The sequence below is a fragment of the Podarcis gaigeae genome (genome assembly GCF_964106915.1).
Source record: "Podarcis gaigeae genome assembly, chromosome: 9".
Lineage (NCBI taxonomy): Eukaryota > Metazoa > Chordata > Lepidosauria > Squamata > Lacertidae > Podarcis > Podarcis gaigeae.
The window spans coordinates 58,501,156-58,516,806 of NC_139685.1; the positions used below are offsets into that span (position 1 = coordinate 58,501,156).

A 15,651-nucleotide genomic window follows, 5' to 3' on the forward strand; every position below is an offset into this window, starting at 1 on the left:
CTCAACATCAAAAGCCAAAAACCTTCAGGTGTTAAAAGCAGCCTGTCTTGGAATTCTTTCAAGACTGGCATATATGTTCCAAAAAGTAGATTAAAGACATCAAACCAGCAGTTTTTTGAAACTGGATCTAACTGCAAACAATATAATGTGTACTTTATCTGAACAATCTCTTTAAAATAGGAAGTAGATTAACTAGGATTTAGCATTCTCATTGCTACATCACAGTCACATCGAAACACTGAAAGCACTTTTGTACCACTTTAAATAGTCATGGCTTCTCCCAAAGGATCCTGGGAACAGTAGTTGGTTGAGGGTGCTCCTCACAGAGCTATAATTCCCTTAGCATCTTGTTTTGGGAAGGGCAGATTCCCAAAATATGAACCAAACTTCTTCCCCTATCCCCAGTTCAGAGTTAACACTCAAGAACGCTTTGACACTATTTGGATGAGCCCTCTGTTTGCACTCTTCCCACTCCTTCTGAAATGGTCTAAATTTTCCTGTCTTGAAAGAAGCCATAGGTTGCCACTATACCCAGTTTCAAGAAACTACATCAAGACAGGATGGTTTGTCCCTAGTCAGAGTGTGAAAAGGTAGCACAGGGGGAATCTCAGTTGCAATTACAAATACACAGATGCACTTACCCTACAACCATGTCTTTTGGTCCTGCATTAACAGTGCATACTCCATTTTCACAGTGCTTCCCCACCAAGCTGTGAGCATGCAGGTGAGCATGCTTTCCATTTGTGACTAATTGCACAATGACTTTTGCAGGCCCAGCATAATTGCAAATCTGTAATAAGCAAAACAAATACTCTCACTACTGAGCCATGATGCATTTGTTGTGACTCTGACATAGGTTGTTTGCAATGCATTCCGTAGTGTGGCTGTAGGAGCTATTTTAGGTCTTCAAAAGTGCAAATACATAATAAGATACAGTATTAATTTGAAATTTGAAAATAATGGAAGAGCATAACTATGGCAGGCATCACACTAAAAACACAAAAAGAACCAATGGCTTGTTCAGCTCCCCTCAGCCCTAGAGCAGATTTTGGATTATCCAACTGAAAACTGTTCCCAAGTAGCACAAAAGCGGGTTAAAAAGTCTTGGTCTGTGTAAGTGACTAAACTTCTAACTTGTCCACAACTGTTCATTAGACTAGGCAACCAGCTGCAGGTATCAGGCCCTTGGGCATAGCAGGCTAACTTCTCCTCTCCATCCTGAACAGAAAATAGTGGAAGCTGGTAATCCCCCACCTCTTGGGTACCACCTACCCTAGGCTATGGATTAAGTAATGACATTTGAAGAGCAAACATGGAGGATTCGGCCTCATCATAGCCAATGAAGTGCTGTCCAGATGTTACTGTGTAAGAGTTGCATCTTAAATGGGGCCAAGGACAGGAACTCTCTGGGTTTACTCAGATTTGTTTGCTAATGCAAAGATTCCCCTTTGGGCCCATGTGACATTTGAGCAGAGGTGGGTGTCAGGTTTGTAGTTCTGCACTGCACAGGTGCTTCTAACTCAGCCAGTTGTGATCCATGAACACAGAAGTTTGCTTCTTTGGTTCATTTTCCAAAGCTGAAGCCTAGTTGCATGCCCACATCCATTGTTCTAATCCGCTGGGTTGTGGCCTGTGTATTTTCTTGAACACAGATGTACGTCTATATCACTGTTTCCCAATGTGGGAGATGGGGGGTGCTGGAATGATCCAGGGGGTGGTAGCCTCAGGTGCAATTGGGGGACGTTGAATAAAAATAAGGGGGCAGTGGAAACATAAAGAAAAAAGAAAAATTTGAAAAATCATTCGTATATGTTTCACCTGTTCTGTAATGTAGCGCCGTCTTTAGCTGGGGGTGCAAGGGGTGCGGGGCACCCGGGTGCTGAATTCTGGGGGGGCACCAGGCACTTGCTGCTGAAGCTGCCTAAGATTATGTTATGTTTTGTATTGAGCTGCTATGCAGCAGCAGGGTCAGAAGCACCTTTGACACGACTGAACTCGCGACAGCGGCAGGCAGGTGGTGCAAGATCAGTCGTGTCAAAGGTGCTGTGAGTGAAACATTGCAAACTGCATTTTAATTTCATCACTCACAGTTCAAATTTGTTTAGAAAAATCGTTAAAAGAATAATGTTTATTTTCGCTAATTGTCAGCATTTTCTTTGACTAACTACTTAGTACTTAGGGCTCTAATACACATGTGTTTTTCAGCACGTGATTTTAGTTTTCCAAAAATGCGCCTAGAGCACACACTATGAATTTCACGAGCTGCATTTTTCTTCATTTTACGATGAATGCTAAGCGTATAAACGAGCAAATGAAAAAGTTTGTTTCTTTTTCCTTCCTACTTACGTAAACAAGAGATAAGGAGTAAGCGTGGTTTCTGACATAAGCATAATCAAAGTTAATTGGGGGGCTAAACTAAATGGGGGGGTGCTGGCCGGATCTTTGCACCCTGGCGGCGCATATGCTAAAGATGGCCCAGCTGTAATGACACTTATCGCCAGGCCAGGCATTGTTGCAGCATGGTGACAACACCTCCTCCTGGATCCAGCAGTCATGCTGGAGGTGAGGGATTTTCCCAAGCTTGGGTAGACCCTTCTTGGCTTCACCCAGGCCCAGAAAATGGGTCTCAGCTTGCCTGCTTATTTGGCCAAAGGCATACAGGCTGTGGCACTGGACCTGCCCCTTTGCTTAAAGAAGGTAGATTTCCAGGGGGGCAGTGAGTATTTTTTTCCCCCTGAAAAGGGGGTAGTAGGTCAAATATGTTTGGGAACATAATCATCCCATGGAAATAATACAAGGAATAAGGAAATACAGTAAGCAGCCTTTGAAGAGATGGTGGGAAGGATCATATTGTGACATTTTTTTACAACACAGCCAAGAAGCTGAAGTAGTATTCAGAGCCCCTACTCCAACCTTTCTTTAACATTTAGCTGACCTATTTACTCCATCCCAGTTGAGAGAAAGTTTGGTAATACTAATTAGAGAGGTAACTTAAGTTTGAATTATACTGAGATTTGAAAAATGAAACGAAACAAGCAAACAAACAAAAAAACCCCATCAATTTTGGGCAGCCTGCAATACATGCAATCAACTTCATTTCAAATCCACCATTGTTTCTCCATTTATGCATACAGATAGTAAAATCGAAACCTAGAGAAGAAAAAGGAAATAAGTGGCCAATAGATGACAAAATGAACTGACCGCACACAGTATGAGCACAATCCACTATGACATTAAATTAAAGCCCCATTTCCCTTGTTCTGCCACTCATGAGCAGGTATGGGCATGCATTCAGGCAGCAAAACACTGTGTTAAGAGGAATAGGAGGCCCATGCATGCTTCCCACAAACTCAGCCAGCCTTTCACCCAATGTTTTGCATTCACCTCGTATGCATTGCTCCTTTACAGGCTGAGCCCAGGCATGCTTACTTGGAAGTCACCAAGACTTGGATTTTCCAGCTAGGAAATAAGAGACGGAAGGATTGTGATGTCTGCCTCAAATATTATGATCCAAAACTTCTTCTCCAGCTTAGATTTCAATTTGAACTTTCCCCACTCGCACCTTTCTCACTCCCCGTTCTTTCGTTTCATAGGATTGGTTCTGCAGCTTTTAGGTAGTCATTCCCTATCAAAGCTTTTGCCTAATTACTCTATGCACCCTTTCTCTCTCACTTGCCTGATTGCTTGCTTCCAGTATACCTGAAGGAGCGTCTCCATCCCCATCGTTCAGCCTGGACACTGAGGTCCAGCTCCGAGGGCTTTCTGGCTGTTCCCTCACCGCAGGAAGTGAAGCTAGAGGGAACCAGGCTGAGGGTCTTCTCGTTGGTGGCGCCCGCCCTGTGGAATGCCCTCCCATCAGATGTCAAGGAAATAAACAACTACCTAGCTTTTAGAAGACATCTGAAGGCAGCCCTGTTTAGGGAAGTTTTTAATGTTTGATGTTTTATTCTAGTTACCGTATTTTTCACCCTATAGGACGCACTTTTTCACCTCCAAAAATGAAGGGGAAATGTGTGTGCGTCTTATGGGGCAAATGCAGGCTTTCGCTGAAGCCTGGAGAGCGAGAGGGATCGGTTTTGGCTAAACTTAAATCATGAACAGGCACTAACAAGTCAGTGAAGTAGCCTTGAGTCATCCCTCTGGCTCTCCAGGCTTCAGGAAACTATCCCCCCAGCCCAGCAAGCTCCCAGAGCGATGCCGAAGGTGCGTGCACCTTCGCCATTGCTCTCCGACCCGTTCTGGGGGCTGGGGTTGGGGGAAGCTCCGGCTTCCCCCGCCCGCAGCCTCGCAAGTTCCGAGAGCAATGGCGAACGTGCGCGCACCTTCGCCATCGCTCTCGGACCTGCTATGGGGGCGGGGGGTGGGGAAAATATTTTTTTCCCCTTTATTTCCCCCCCCCCCCCAAAAAATCTAGGTGCGTCCTATGGGCCAGTGCGTCCTATAGGGCGAAAAATACGGTAATATTTTGTTGGGAGCTGCCCAGAGTGGCTGGGGAAACCCAGCCAGATGGGCGGGTTATAAATAATAAATTATTATTATTATTATTACTATTATTGTTCCTGATATCATGTCCATATAATATAGACCCTCCTGTCCTTAACATGGTGGGTAGTTTTGGTCCAATGCTGCTTTCATCTTGGCACTTGCTTCCTTCAACTTCTTGGGTCTGCTACCTAGTGCTTAGGCCACTGACTACTTTGCTTGCCATCTTCAGCCCACCGGTGCTCCTTTGCCCTATAGTAAGTCCCCTCTTGAGCTTAAGTGCTGTGAAGTTCCTTCAGAGTCATGTTACCCTTTTATTTGGTCTTACTTCTCTTGGACTATTCCCTCAGTTTCATGATCCACCTACCCTTCTTTCAGATTCCTCTTTATCGGTCAGCTGCTGACCCTACACTTTTTCTTCACAGTCCTTGCCCCTAGGCTTCCTGTTCTTTAAGACTCCTGAGTCTCTGGGGCTTCTTACCAGTCCTCAGACATTTCCTGTGTGAGGCTCTAATCGTAACCAAACTGCCAAGTTCCCCTTGCATTACAGAACCCTGAGAGAAAACTGCTTTGTTCATTGAAGAACTAGATATTCTAAGCCATTGGCCAGCTCAGCCATTCCATATCACAAAGTAAAAGTTGTTTACCAAAAGCCTTATAATTTGACCAACATGGGTCCTATAGCGGTGAATAGATACTAAATTCACATTCTGCTTAAATCAAAGGCCGAATTCCCATTTCCTTCCTAACTGAGTATTTCTGGGATTGTTGTACCCACCAGACAGTGACTGTTCTTATAATTGCCTTGTGAGTGCACTCAAGCATAGACACAAAGCAGTCCTAGCACAGAAATTATAAATAAGGCTATTCAGATGCCACAGGGAATTGATAACCATCAATTAAGTTCCATAACATGATCAATGAGTGCTAGGCTGGCCAAGGAGTAAGGTCCTGCCAGATGTAGATGGTGTGGCCAGTTCAGGTGAGATCATCAGGCGGATCTAGATAATCACACAGAACACCAAAATCTGAAGTTGGCCTATAAGTGTCACCTGACATATGATCCATTGGAAAATATTAGAGAATCAACTGTGTGCTTGGACTATGTAGACTGGATATTGCATGGGTAGCTACACATCAAACATGCCCCGTAGAGACAGGTGGGCTTAGGCTTCACTCCACAAGTTCTTATGGTTGTATGGCTTAGACATGCTTGGATGAGGCTGATTATCTGGACCAATTCCAAATCAGCACCAGTACCAGCTTTGGTCACTCTGCTTGATGACTTGCTTTGGGAGGAGGACAGGCACGTGGCTCTCCTTTATCTCCTTTCATACCATCAACCATGGTATCCTTCTGAAGTGACCACAGTGGTTCTGTTCTGTGCCATTCCCAAAAAACAGCATTGGTGGCATTTGCTTAGCATGACACTTGTGCTGTCAAGTCCTGCACAGTTCTATTCCATCCCCATTGCTATTTAACATGTGATATAAGCCACTGGTTATGTTCATCAGGGGCTTTGGAGTCTGGAGTCATCCCTCCATACTATCTGAACAAGGTGGAGTTGTGTTGGTGCTGAAACAGTGCCTGACTCAGTAATGGGCTGGACAAGGGCCAATAAACTGAATCCTAACAAGATGAAGGAGCTGGCGGCAAGTTGCCTCTCCCCCTCAACTCCGTAATGAAAATATATCTGCTCTGAGTTACTAGCTGAAGTGATGTCATCTAAATCTGTTCTGGGAGCCTGGTGGATAAATAGGACTGCTATTCAGAAATATAACAATAAATGGGGTGGGGGTGGGGGGTGTAGGAAATCTTCAATTACCCATGGAGTGAAATATATTTTGCCACAAGGTCCATTCTGACAAATCATTTGTTAGAACAATCTGTTAAAACATACTGAGAATTTTGCCATTCATGAAAAGGAGGCACCTGGAGCTAGGGTAGGCTGACAGAAGGGTAATTGAATGCAAAATATTTCTCTTTCCTTTTGGCTAAACTTAAAATCATGAACAGGCACTAACAAGTCAGTGAAGTAGCCTTGAGGAACTTCCCTATATTTATCTGCCAGCCTCTCCTAACAGGTGTTGCCATAGGAAGATTTATACAAAGCAAAACACTAAGTCAATAAAAAACGCACTTAAAGAAAGGGTGGCAGTAGAATTCTACACCTGTCCACTCTGAAGCAAATCCTACCTAGTTCAATGGGACTCTCAGGTAAGCAAATATAGAATTGCAGCTTAAGGAATGAAAGTATGACAAAATATGAAATGAGTGAAATGTTAATAAAGGGGGGCGCGCCATACCTTACCCTTTCCACAAACATCATGGGAACACTTTTGATGTCATATTTTCAAAATTCATTTAAATAAATATAGTTTATTTGCCGGTGAGCTCTAGAGGTCAAACTAGATGTGACAGGGACAATCACATTCGTTTGCTGTGCATCAGCTCTGTTCAGATATAAAGTTGGGACCTGCTCCCTTCCTTCCACTTGAGGCACTTGCCTCTCTAGCCTGGTTCACTTCCCACACTGGAGCCAGACTGGAGAGAAATGTTTCTGCAGCAACAGAGTGCAATGATAAGGTAAATGGATGGGGGCAGGTCCCAGATCTCATAGTCCCATCCCTCTGTGCTTCAGGGGAGAATGTCCTCTACAAGATGGAAGTGAATTGCATCTGGCCCAGTTCTTCATTTTGACACATGACACTATGAAACATGGCACTCCCATGCCAATAACTGCCAAAATACGTAGAAACAAGAAAATTGGGTGTGCACTCCAAATCAACCTTTGACCTACCACAGAATACACGCTTCAAATCTAGACTCATCACATGCCCAGTTCTCAGTGGAGATGTTAAACCCTTGTCTAGCTTTTAACGTTTCAGAATGCAAGCAGGGACTGAGATAACTAAATGTTCCTCCATACCAAAAATTTATAAATAATCCCTGCACATAAAAGACTACTAGTTTTAAGGGAGAAGGGTTCTGGCCTTGTTTTTGCATGGATAAAAGATTTTAGGAACAATATTAAATAATGTAGTCGGAAGGGGTGCAGCCCAGACATAGGTTTGCCACCTCAGTGAAAATGAGGCCATAGTCTCAATGGTCAGCCTAGGGCTTTGGTCTTTGCAGAATCAAAATGCAACTGGAACTGCATTTTAGAAAGAAGTTGACAATAAAGATTGTAGTGTTGCAGATGTACTTTATTCATGCAAAGTGGGACATGAGCTTTAAAGCTGCCATTTGTCTAAAAAGCCTGCTTGGAATATTATGTCTATTGGTAGGGTGGGGAAGGGCTGAAAAAGTCCAGACTGGTCTTTGCTGTTGGGAAAAAAAGGATGTGTGCCAGGAGTTTCCAAGGAGCCATTTTTTAATTCATGCAGAAAGAAAGCAGTCTTAAGTTTTCAGAACTGGCTTTCAAACAGGCTACCACTATTACTTTGGAAACGCCATTGCCTACTTGTGCAAGTTTGCTCAGCACTTGTTCAAACTATAGATTTTTAAATGAACAAATACTGCAAACACCATAAGCCTTCACAGTTTCTCCTTCAAATGAAACTTGCTTTGTAGTTCTACCCTGGAACTTAACATTGCTTGGGGAGTTCGAGGCGACTACAAATCTCTACTTGGCAAAATACAAGCTTGACGCTAAATAATAATTAGCAATTTGCTACCTATTGCTTTGTGCATTCTGTCCCCATTGACCTGCACATATAAATAAAAAAATGGCAGCCTTGAATATACAATAGTCCCTTTTATAAAAACAAACTAACTGAATTAGCCCTTTAGACCTTTCACATAAGCGTACAACCATAGTACACTTTTCATTTTTCTAATCAAAATTCTTAGGGAACCCCACCCAAGGGTTTGGTTATTTCTTTATTTGCTGCATTTCTACCCCACCTTTCCTCCAAGGAGCTCAATGTGGTGCACATGGCTCTCCTCCTCCCCATTTTATCATCAGAAGGTGGAGCGAAGTAGAGCTGCTGCTGCTACTACAATTCTTTCAAAAAGTAAAATTTATGAACCAATGTGGAACGAAACAAAACTGCTTGTATAACTGTACAATTGACACTTTATAAATACCCCTTTGCCCAAACCTTCCAGTAACAGATTATACTGTTTCAGTCATTCTCACGCTGCTTTGGTTGGGAAGTGTCTAAGCAAGACTTTCCTCTTTCTATTGCAACCTCCATTCCTGTTACAGTGGTACCTCTGGATATGCACACCTCTGGTTGCGTATCCTTCAGGATGCAAATGCGGCAAACCTGGAAGTATTTTTCTGGGTTTTGCCGCACGTGCATGCGCAGAAGCACTCTACACACCACGTGCATGTGCAGAAATGCTCTACCACGCCATGCACATGCACAGAACAGGCACCTCCGTGTGCGAATTCCTTGGGATCCAACCGGAGCTCCGGAGTGAATCCCATGTGCAACCGGAGGTACCACTGTATATCCAAAGCAAGCAGCAGTAGTACATACAATTTTTTTAAAAAGTGAGTACCATCCTAGCTCTGGTGCCCTCTAGATATTTTGACCACAGGTCACACCATTCCTGACCATTGGACATGGTGACAGGGGCTGATGGGAGTTTCAGTCCAACAACACCTGGAGAGTATCAGGCTGGGGAAGGCTGCTGTAAAGTGACAAGCAAATTGATGGTTTAATAATCATAACCAAAATAATAAATGGCAAGTAAATTATGAACTTACTTTAACTTGTGGATATGACTTTTTGTTCTTCTCGCTAGAAGCTCCAGGAAGTCCACCATGCGATGGTCCTTCACAAACGTACCGGAAGCGAAAACCCCTCTGAGGAGATCAGTTTTTAAAAGGTTAATGAATTAACTTCTCACACAATGCCAGCTTCTTTACTGCACTGGTGAGTAAAGAGAATGCATTAATTTTTACTTCTTCACTTTTCTCTGCCCCTATACTAATTTTATGTTGCTTATTGAATTTCTGTGCCACACTTCATCACATAGTGACCCCAGAGCGAGTAACACAATAAAAGAAAGGCAATACAGTTGTACCTTGGTTCCTGAAAGCCTTGCGACTTGAACGTTTTGGCTCCCGAATGCTGCAAACCCAGAAACGAGTGCTCTGGTTTGCAAATGTTTTTTGGAAGCCAAATGTCAGATGTGGCTTGTGCAGCTTCCGGTTGGCTGCAGGAAGCTCCTGCAGCCAATCGGAAACAACATCTTGGTTTTCGAACATTTTCGGAAGTCGAACGGACTTCCTGAACAGAGTCCCTTCAAGAACCAAGGTACGAATGTACAATAAATCTTCCTTAAAATGCAATAAATTGTGGATTGCATAAAACAGAGAGAACGAGGAGATATTTCTTAAGTAGGCCTAAAAGGAAATGGAATTACATGATGTGTTAGGGAGGAGCTGTTAGAATGAGTGGCATTTTAAATATAGCTATTATGAACATTGGGTGGTTTCCAACAAAGTAGATCCGCTAGTGCAAAGACTTTTGGCTATGCAATGGAACTTTCCTCTCCTCTCCTCTCCTCTCCTCTCCTCTCCTCTCCTCTCCTCTCCTCTCCTCTCCTTGCACCCTGCAAATCTGATCTGGGTCTTCCCCCAAATATCTGGCGGATATTTGGGGGGGCATTGTGCGGATGGAAAGCTTTATGCTAGTGAATCTAATTTAGAGTTTGCCAAACTTCCAGTTGTTCTTGGACTACAATTCCCATAATCCCTGACCACTTTCCTGCTAGGGTGATGGGAGTTGTAGCTCAAAACAGTTGGAGACCCAGGTTTGGGAAACCCATATCTAATTTATTGTATAATGCCTGTTGTATATTAAGAGTAATTGATGTGTCATGAATCTGTATTCTCTTTTGATAGTTGTAGATCTCGATATAAAAAATAAAGTTTTAAAACTACAACGGAACAAGGCTAAAGTTATAATGATATATTCACTCGGTTTGTGCCTCCCTAAAATGTTAAGATACAACTACAGCTGACCATACACTGTAATAAGTCACCTCATATATCACATTAACACAACTAATATTTAAAAATTATACTGTTATCTAACAGTATACATGGAAAAATAAATTTTGTTACTGTGTTAGTCTTTATTTCTTTACTATCCATAACAATCATGAACCAAACTTAAAGATAAGTTTGGGATATTGGGGAGATAAACTCACAGACTGCCATGATAACCAAAGCCTGAACACTCCACAAAAACTGCATGTCCAATCCATGGAAACATGCTCCCAAAATAATAGGAGCATATTTCAAACATCACTTTCATGCAGATGGCAACCCTGCCTGAACGGCATTCCCTTCCAGTGTGAGAAATCTCGAACAGAGTCACAGCCCTGTTAAACTCAGAAAATGAGATACTTGGAGCCAGTCCTTTTACTGGTCCATCTCTTTCTTTCTTTCTTTCTTTCTTTCTTTCTTTCTTTCTCTCTCTCTCTCTCTCTCTATATATATATATATGGAATTTTATTTGTTTATTTATTTATTTATTTCACATACTGCCTGATTATAGTGACACCTCTAAGCAGTTTACAATGGTAAATACACTCAAGGCTGTAAGTTAAATAGGAACTGGTTGTTACATAAACCAGCAGGATATTTTGCCCATTATAAAGAATTGGGCGACAAAGGGCTTGTCCACAGCTCTGTTTGCCCTGCCACTTTCCCCCAGAAAAACTATGGTTTAGTGCTGAATCCAGAAAAACAGCAATTGGATTTTCTACAGATTGCTGTTTGTTCTGATTTACCATTAAAGAGCAGGTTTTCCTGGGAAAAGTGGTGAGGCAAAGTTCAAACTGCTCAGACCTGTGCCTAGAAAGAATGGGACACACAGAAAGTGTTTTTTGCACCAGTGCTTTCTTGGCATGGAACAAGTGGAAGTGTGGACAAGCCCAAACTGTGGAAGCACCATGATTTTTGCTGTAACACACTAACATGGCCATTGCAAAGTCGGCCTTCAGGAAGACACTTGCTTTCAGTGTAACATACCTCCCCAAACTGCTGCACTGATACAAGAATACATAACCTTATCGTACCCATAGCCCTTGATGTCATGAAGCAAGAAATCTAAAACAAACAAGTAAGCAGGCCACACGTTTCCAACATTTAGAGGCTGTCTCAAATTCTAATCATCTTCAGCCCACAGCTAGCCATCCTACTCAAAACAATAGCTCTCAAAATGAGTAAGCAACCGCACAGCTATTCTGTCCAGATCTTTTTCCATTTTAACACTACAACGGATGTTCGACTTTCACTCCAAATTTGCTGCAAATGCTTCAAAATTCTCAGGAGAGGAAACCATACTTCGCTCACGCAAGAAGCAGCACTGGGGCAATTCTTAAGATACAGTTTATATTGTAGGCATTGAGTCTATGATGCAGGGCTTACATGGTGCATAGCTTAATTCATTCCTGCAGTGCTGGATTTGCTCAAACAGTGCTTGCCTTACTTATAGCTGGCTCATGCACCACTGATGATTGTATTAAGTCAGATTAAAAGCTCACCCCCCCCCCCACGATCCTGGGAACTGTAGACTGCTGGGAATAGTATCTGTGAGCAGTAAACTATAGTCCCCAGGATTCTTTGGAGGAACCCATGTGCTTTAAATGTCCATGTTCAACCTACATCAGTATAGTGGTTCAGACATTATTATTAGGAGGGACCAGAGCTTAGTAGCAAAGAAGCATACTTTGAATACAGAAGGTTCCAGGCATCTCCAGTTAAAAGCAGCGGATGGCAGGTGATAGGAAAAAGCTTTTCCTGAGACTGCAGAGAGCAGTCATTGAATATTTCATGGGGCTACATCAGGCTTCCTCAACCTTTGGCCTACAACTCCCATGATCTCTAGCTAGCAGGACCAGTGGTCAGGGATGATGGGAATTGTAGTCTCAAAGGGCCGAGGTTGAGGAAGCCTGGGCTAGATGGACAAGAAGCCTGAGACAGCTTCCTAAAATGTTACAAAAATGTCAAGCTCTGTTTTGACAATAGAAGAGCAAGTGGCCAGATGTCTTTAGCACCTGTCTTCCTCTTCTCTGATAATTTTCTGCCACTATTCCTGGTTTCAGGCAAAGTATGGTTCATATCTGTCCTGTAGATCAGGACTGAATAACAAGATTTGATCCTGGTTTGCAGGAGAAGCCATCCATAAGCTGCTTTGATGGTAAGCTGGTTTGTCTAAAAGGAAAATCAAAAGTAGGGAGCCAGGCTGTGTGAGCTGTGCTGAGAACCTTGCTATAGGGTAGGGGGCACCAGAAAAAAGCGGGGCATGGAAGTTTGGAACCACTATTGTTCTTAAGATCAACTAGCCACCTGTTCAAAAAGAAAGAAAAAGAGAATCATAACAACGTACTTTCCGAAGTTGCTGAAGGGGGGGGGCATATTTGCATAACAAGAGAAGGTATGAATGATAAAGATCTAGGTGGCTAATCAATGCTGAAATAAAGTCAAAAAACAAAGACTTGAGCCCTAGAATATTCAGAGGTTCTTGACTTGCTCCTATTTAAGGATATTTTGTTCCAGTTTTCCTTTGTACACTATTTTACACTCCTTTGGGGAAAACATGTATTCTACATTGTAGTGATGGTCAATATGGAATGGTCAATATGGAAATTTCAGGTATTGTTGTACATTAGCCCAAGCTAGCATGGCCAATTGACAGAGATTCTGGGAGTCACAGTCCAACATCTGGAGGGCATCACATGGGCTACTCCCCACTGTAGAAGTACCACACAGATGTGGGCTCCCTTATGCCTTATACAGTGGTGCCTCGCAAGACGAAATTAATTCGTTCCGCAAGTTTTTTCGTCTTGCGAGTTTTTCGTCTTGCGAAGCACGGTTTCCCATAGGAATGCATTGAAAATCAATTAATGCGTTCCTAGGGAGACCGCCTTCAGACCAGGTCCGGGGACAGTCTGTCCCCGGACCTCTTCTGAAGGCTGGTGGGGGGGGGGGAGGACTTTTCTCCCCACCGCCAGGCTTCAGAACAGCCTTCTGAAGGCTGGCGGTGGGAAGAAAAGCCCTTTTCCCGGCACCAGCCTTCAGAAGAGTTCCTGCAGGGCTGCCTAGGCTGCGAATAGCAGCCTGCTGCCCGGTGCGAGGGACGCTCTGAAGCAGAGCGCCCCTCGTGCGGGGCAGACATCTGCAGCTTGGGGAGCCCTGCAGGACTTCCCCACAGGGCTCTCCAAGCTGCGGATAGCAGCCTGCTGCCTCGCACGAGGGGCGCTCTTAAGCAGAGCGCCCCTCACGCGCGGCAGACATTCACAGCTTGGGGAGCCCTGCGGGGAACTCTTCTGAAGGCTGGAGGCGGGAGAAGGGCTTTTCTTCCCACCGCCAGCCTTCAGAACAGCCTTCTGAATGTTGGCGGTGGGGAGGAAAAACCCTCCTCCCACCGCAAGCCCCGGGAAGAGAGGAGAAGCTGTGCGCCTTCTCCTCTGTTCCCGGACCTCCCACCTCAAGCCTTCAGGACAAGTCCGGGAACAGAGGGGAAGGCGCGCAGCTTCTCCTCTCTTCCCGGGGCTTGCGGTGGGAGGAGGGTTTTTCCTCCCCACCGCCAACATTCAGAACAGCATTCTGAATGTTGGATGTGGGGAGGATAGCCCTCCTCCCGCCGCAAGCCTTCAGGACAGGTCCGGGAACAGAGGGGAAGACACGCAGCTTCTCTCTCTTCCCAGGGCTTGCGGTGGGAGGAGGGTTCCCCGCTGTCCCGGAGATTTCCCTATGGGCTTTCGTCTTGCGAAGCAAGCCCATAGGGAAATTCGTCTTGCGAAGCCGCTAAAAAATCGGAAAACCCTTTCGTCTTGTGGGTTTTTCGTTTAGCGAGGCATTCGTCTTGCGGGGCACCACTGTATTTACTTACAGCTACCCTGCCAAAACAAGGCATCCTCATTGAGTCTCTTCTTGTTTAAAGGAATATATTTTTATTCCTGTCATTTAGATGCCCAACAGGTTCAAACAAACCAAAAGCAACAATATCAAATCACCCATAACAAGACAGACTAGATATGGAACCTGAGTACAAAATGTTGTTCGACATTTCTAAATCTAGCATTACAGCGGTTAACTGAGAGATTGTTGTGGTAATTTCAAAACATCAATAGTCTTCTCTTACCTGCTTAGGTTGTTCAACAATTTGAAGGTATGGCCCATCACCTTGTTACAAAAAATGAAAGGAAGATAGGTTTTTTTAAAAAAAAATCTAAGATTTTCCTATTTTGCTTTTTTTAGGATAACAGTTCACTTTACAATTTCTCCCCTTTGTCACTCCCCCCCCCAGCAGAATTTCCCCTTCCCCTTCAAGTATAATCAGGTGGGCACATTCTGGTCAGAGAAAAAGTATAAGTTAGGATTGAATAATCTATATATCCAAAAATAGCACAAGGAGTTAGTAAAAGTAGAGGTGTTATTGCCTCAATATTTATATTTATAAAAATAAAATGTTATATTTGCAAAGCCACAATTTTGCATATGATGCCTTAAGAAAATGAGGGCTCATGTACGACTTTGATCTGAAAACCTTTTTGATTATACTTATATTGTATTCCTTTAATCCTGCTCAACTATCAAAGAAGAATCTTAATTAATCCAAGGAGCATCAAGATCAGCAGAGAATAGCCTTGAGTTCCCTGATTATAAAAAGCACAATTTTCTGCAAATAAGTTATCTAAAACAATTCTGCAATGATTATCAAAGTACATAATAAGGTTGTCCCTTGTCAAATAATGAGAGACAATTTTGTTCATGTGTGTCTTTTGGTTAAGAGTTGGGCAAGCTTGCTCAGTTTTAAGATTCACTGTGTTTTATTAACTGTTTGTAGTAGTGATTTCAAACTGCTTTTTGATAATTTACTTCTTCAACTTTAAGGGAAAATAGCTTTAAAATAAGGGTGGGGGATCTAAAAGTCCTCAGACAGTTTTCCACATGTACACTTCAGCCACCTCGCCCTACCTTAGCTCCCTGTGCACAATGAAAAGTGGCCAAAAAATGTTGGCAGACCCTCCAGTGTGATTGTCACCAGAAGGGAAAATCAGGAACCCTTCTCATGAGTCCTTGGGAATGACGGTCACATTCACGCCATGAATTTATAACACAGTTAACACACATGACTTCCCCCAAAGAATCCTGGGAACCATCACTGGTTAAGGGTGCTGCCAAGTGTAGCTCTGAGA

General features: G+C 43.4%; 1 protein-coding gene across 1 annotated transcript in view; it reads right to left on the bottom strand.

Moving 5' to 3' along the window:
• NFKB1 (nuclear factor kappa B subunit 1) overlaps nucleotides 1-15,651 on the bottom strand; it is a 73,719-nt gene that overhangs the window by 38,684 nt on the left and 19,384 nt on the right. Inside the window, exons 4-6 of the mRNA XM_083756407.1 lie at nucleotides 14,595-14,635; nucleotides 9,200-9,298; nucleotides 642-790 (exon numbers count right to left, since the gene is read on the bottom strand). Of these exons, the coding sequence (XP_083612533.1) occupies nucleotides 642-790; nucleotides 9,200-9,298; nucleotides 14,595-14,635 (289 nt within the window). The remainder of the gene's footprint in view (nucleotides 1-641; nucleotides 791-9,199; nucleotides 9,299-14,594; nucleotides 14,636-15,651) is intronic.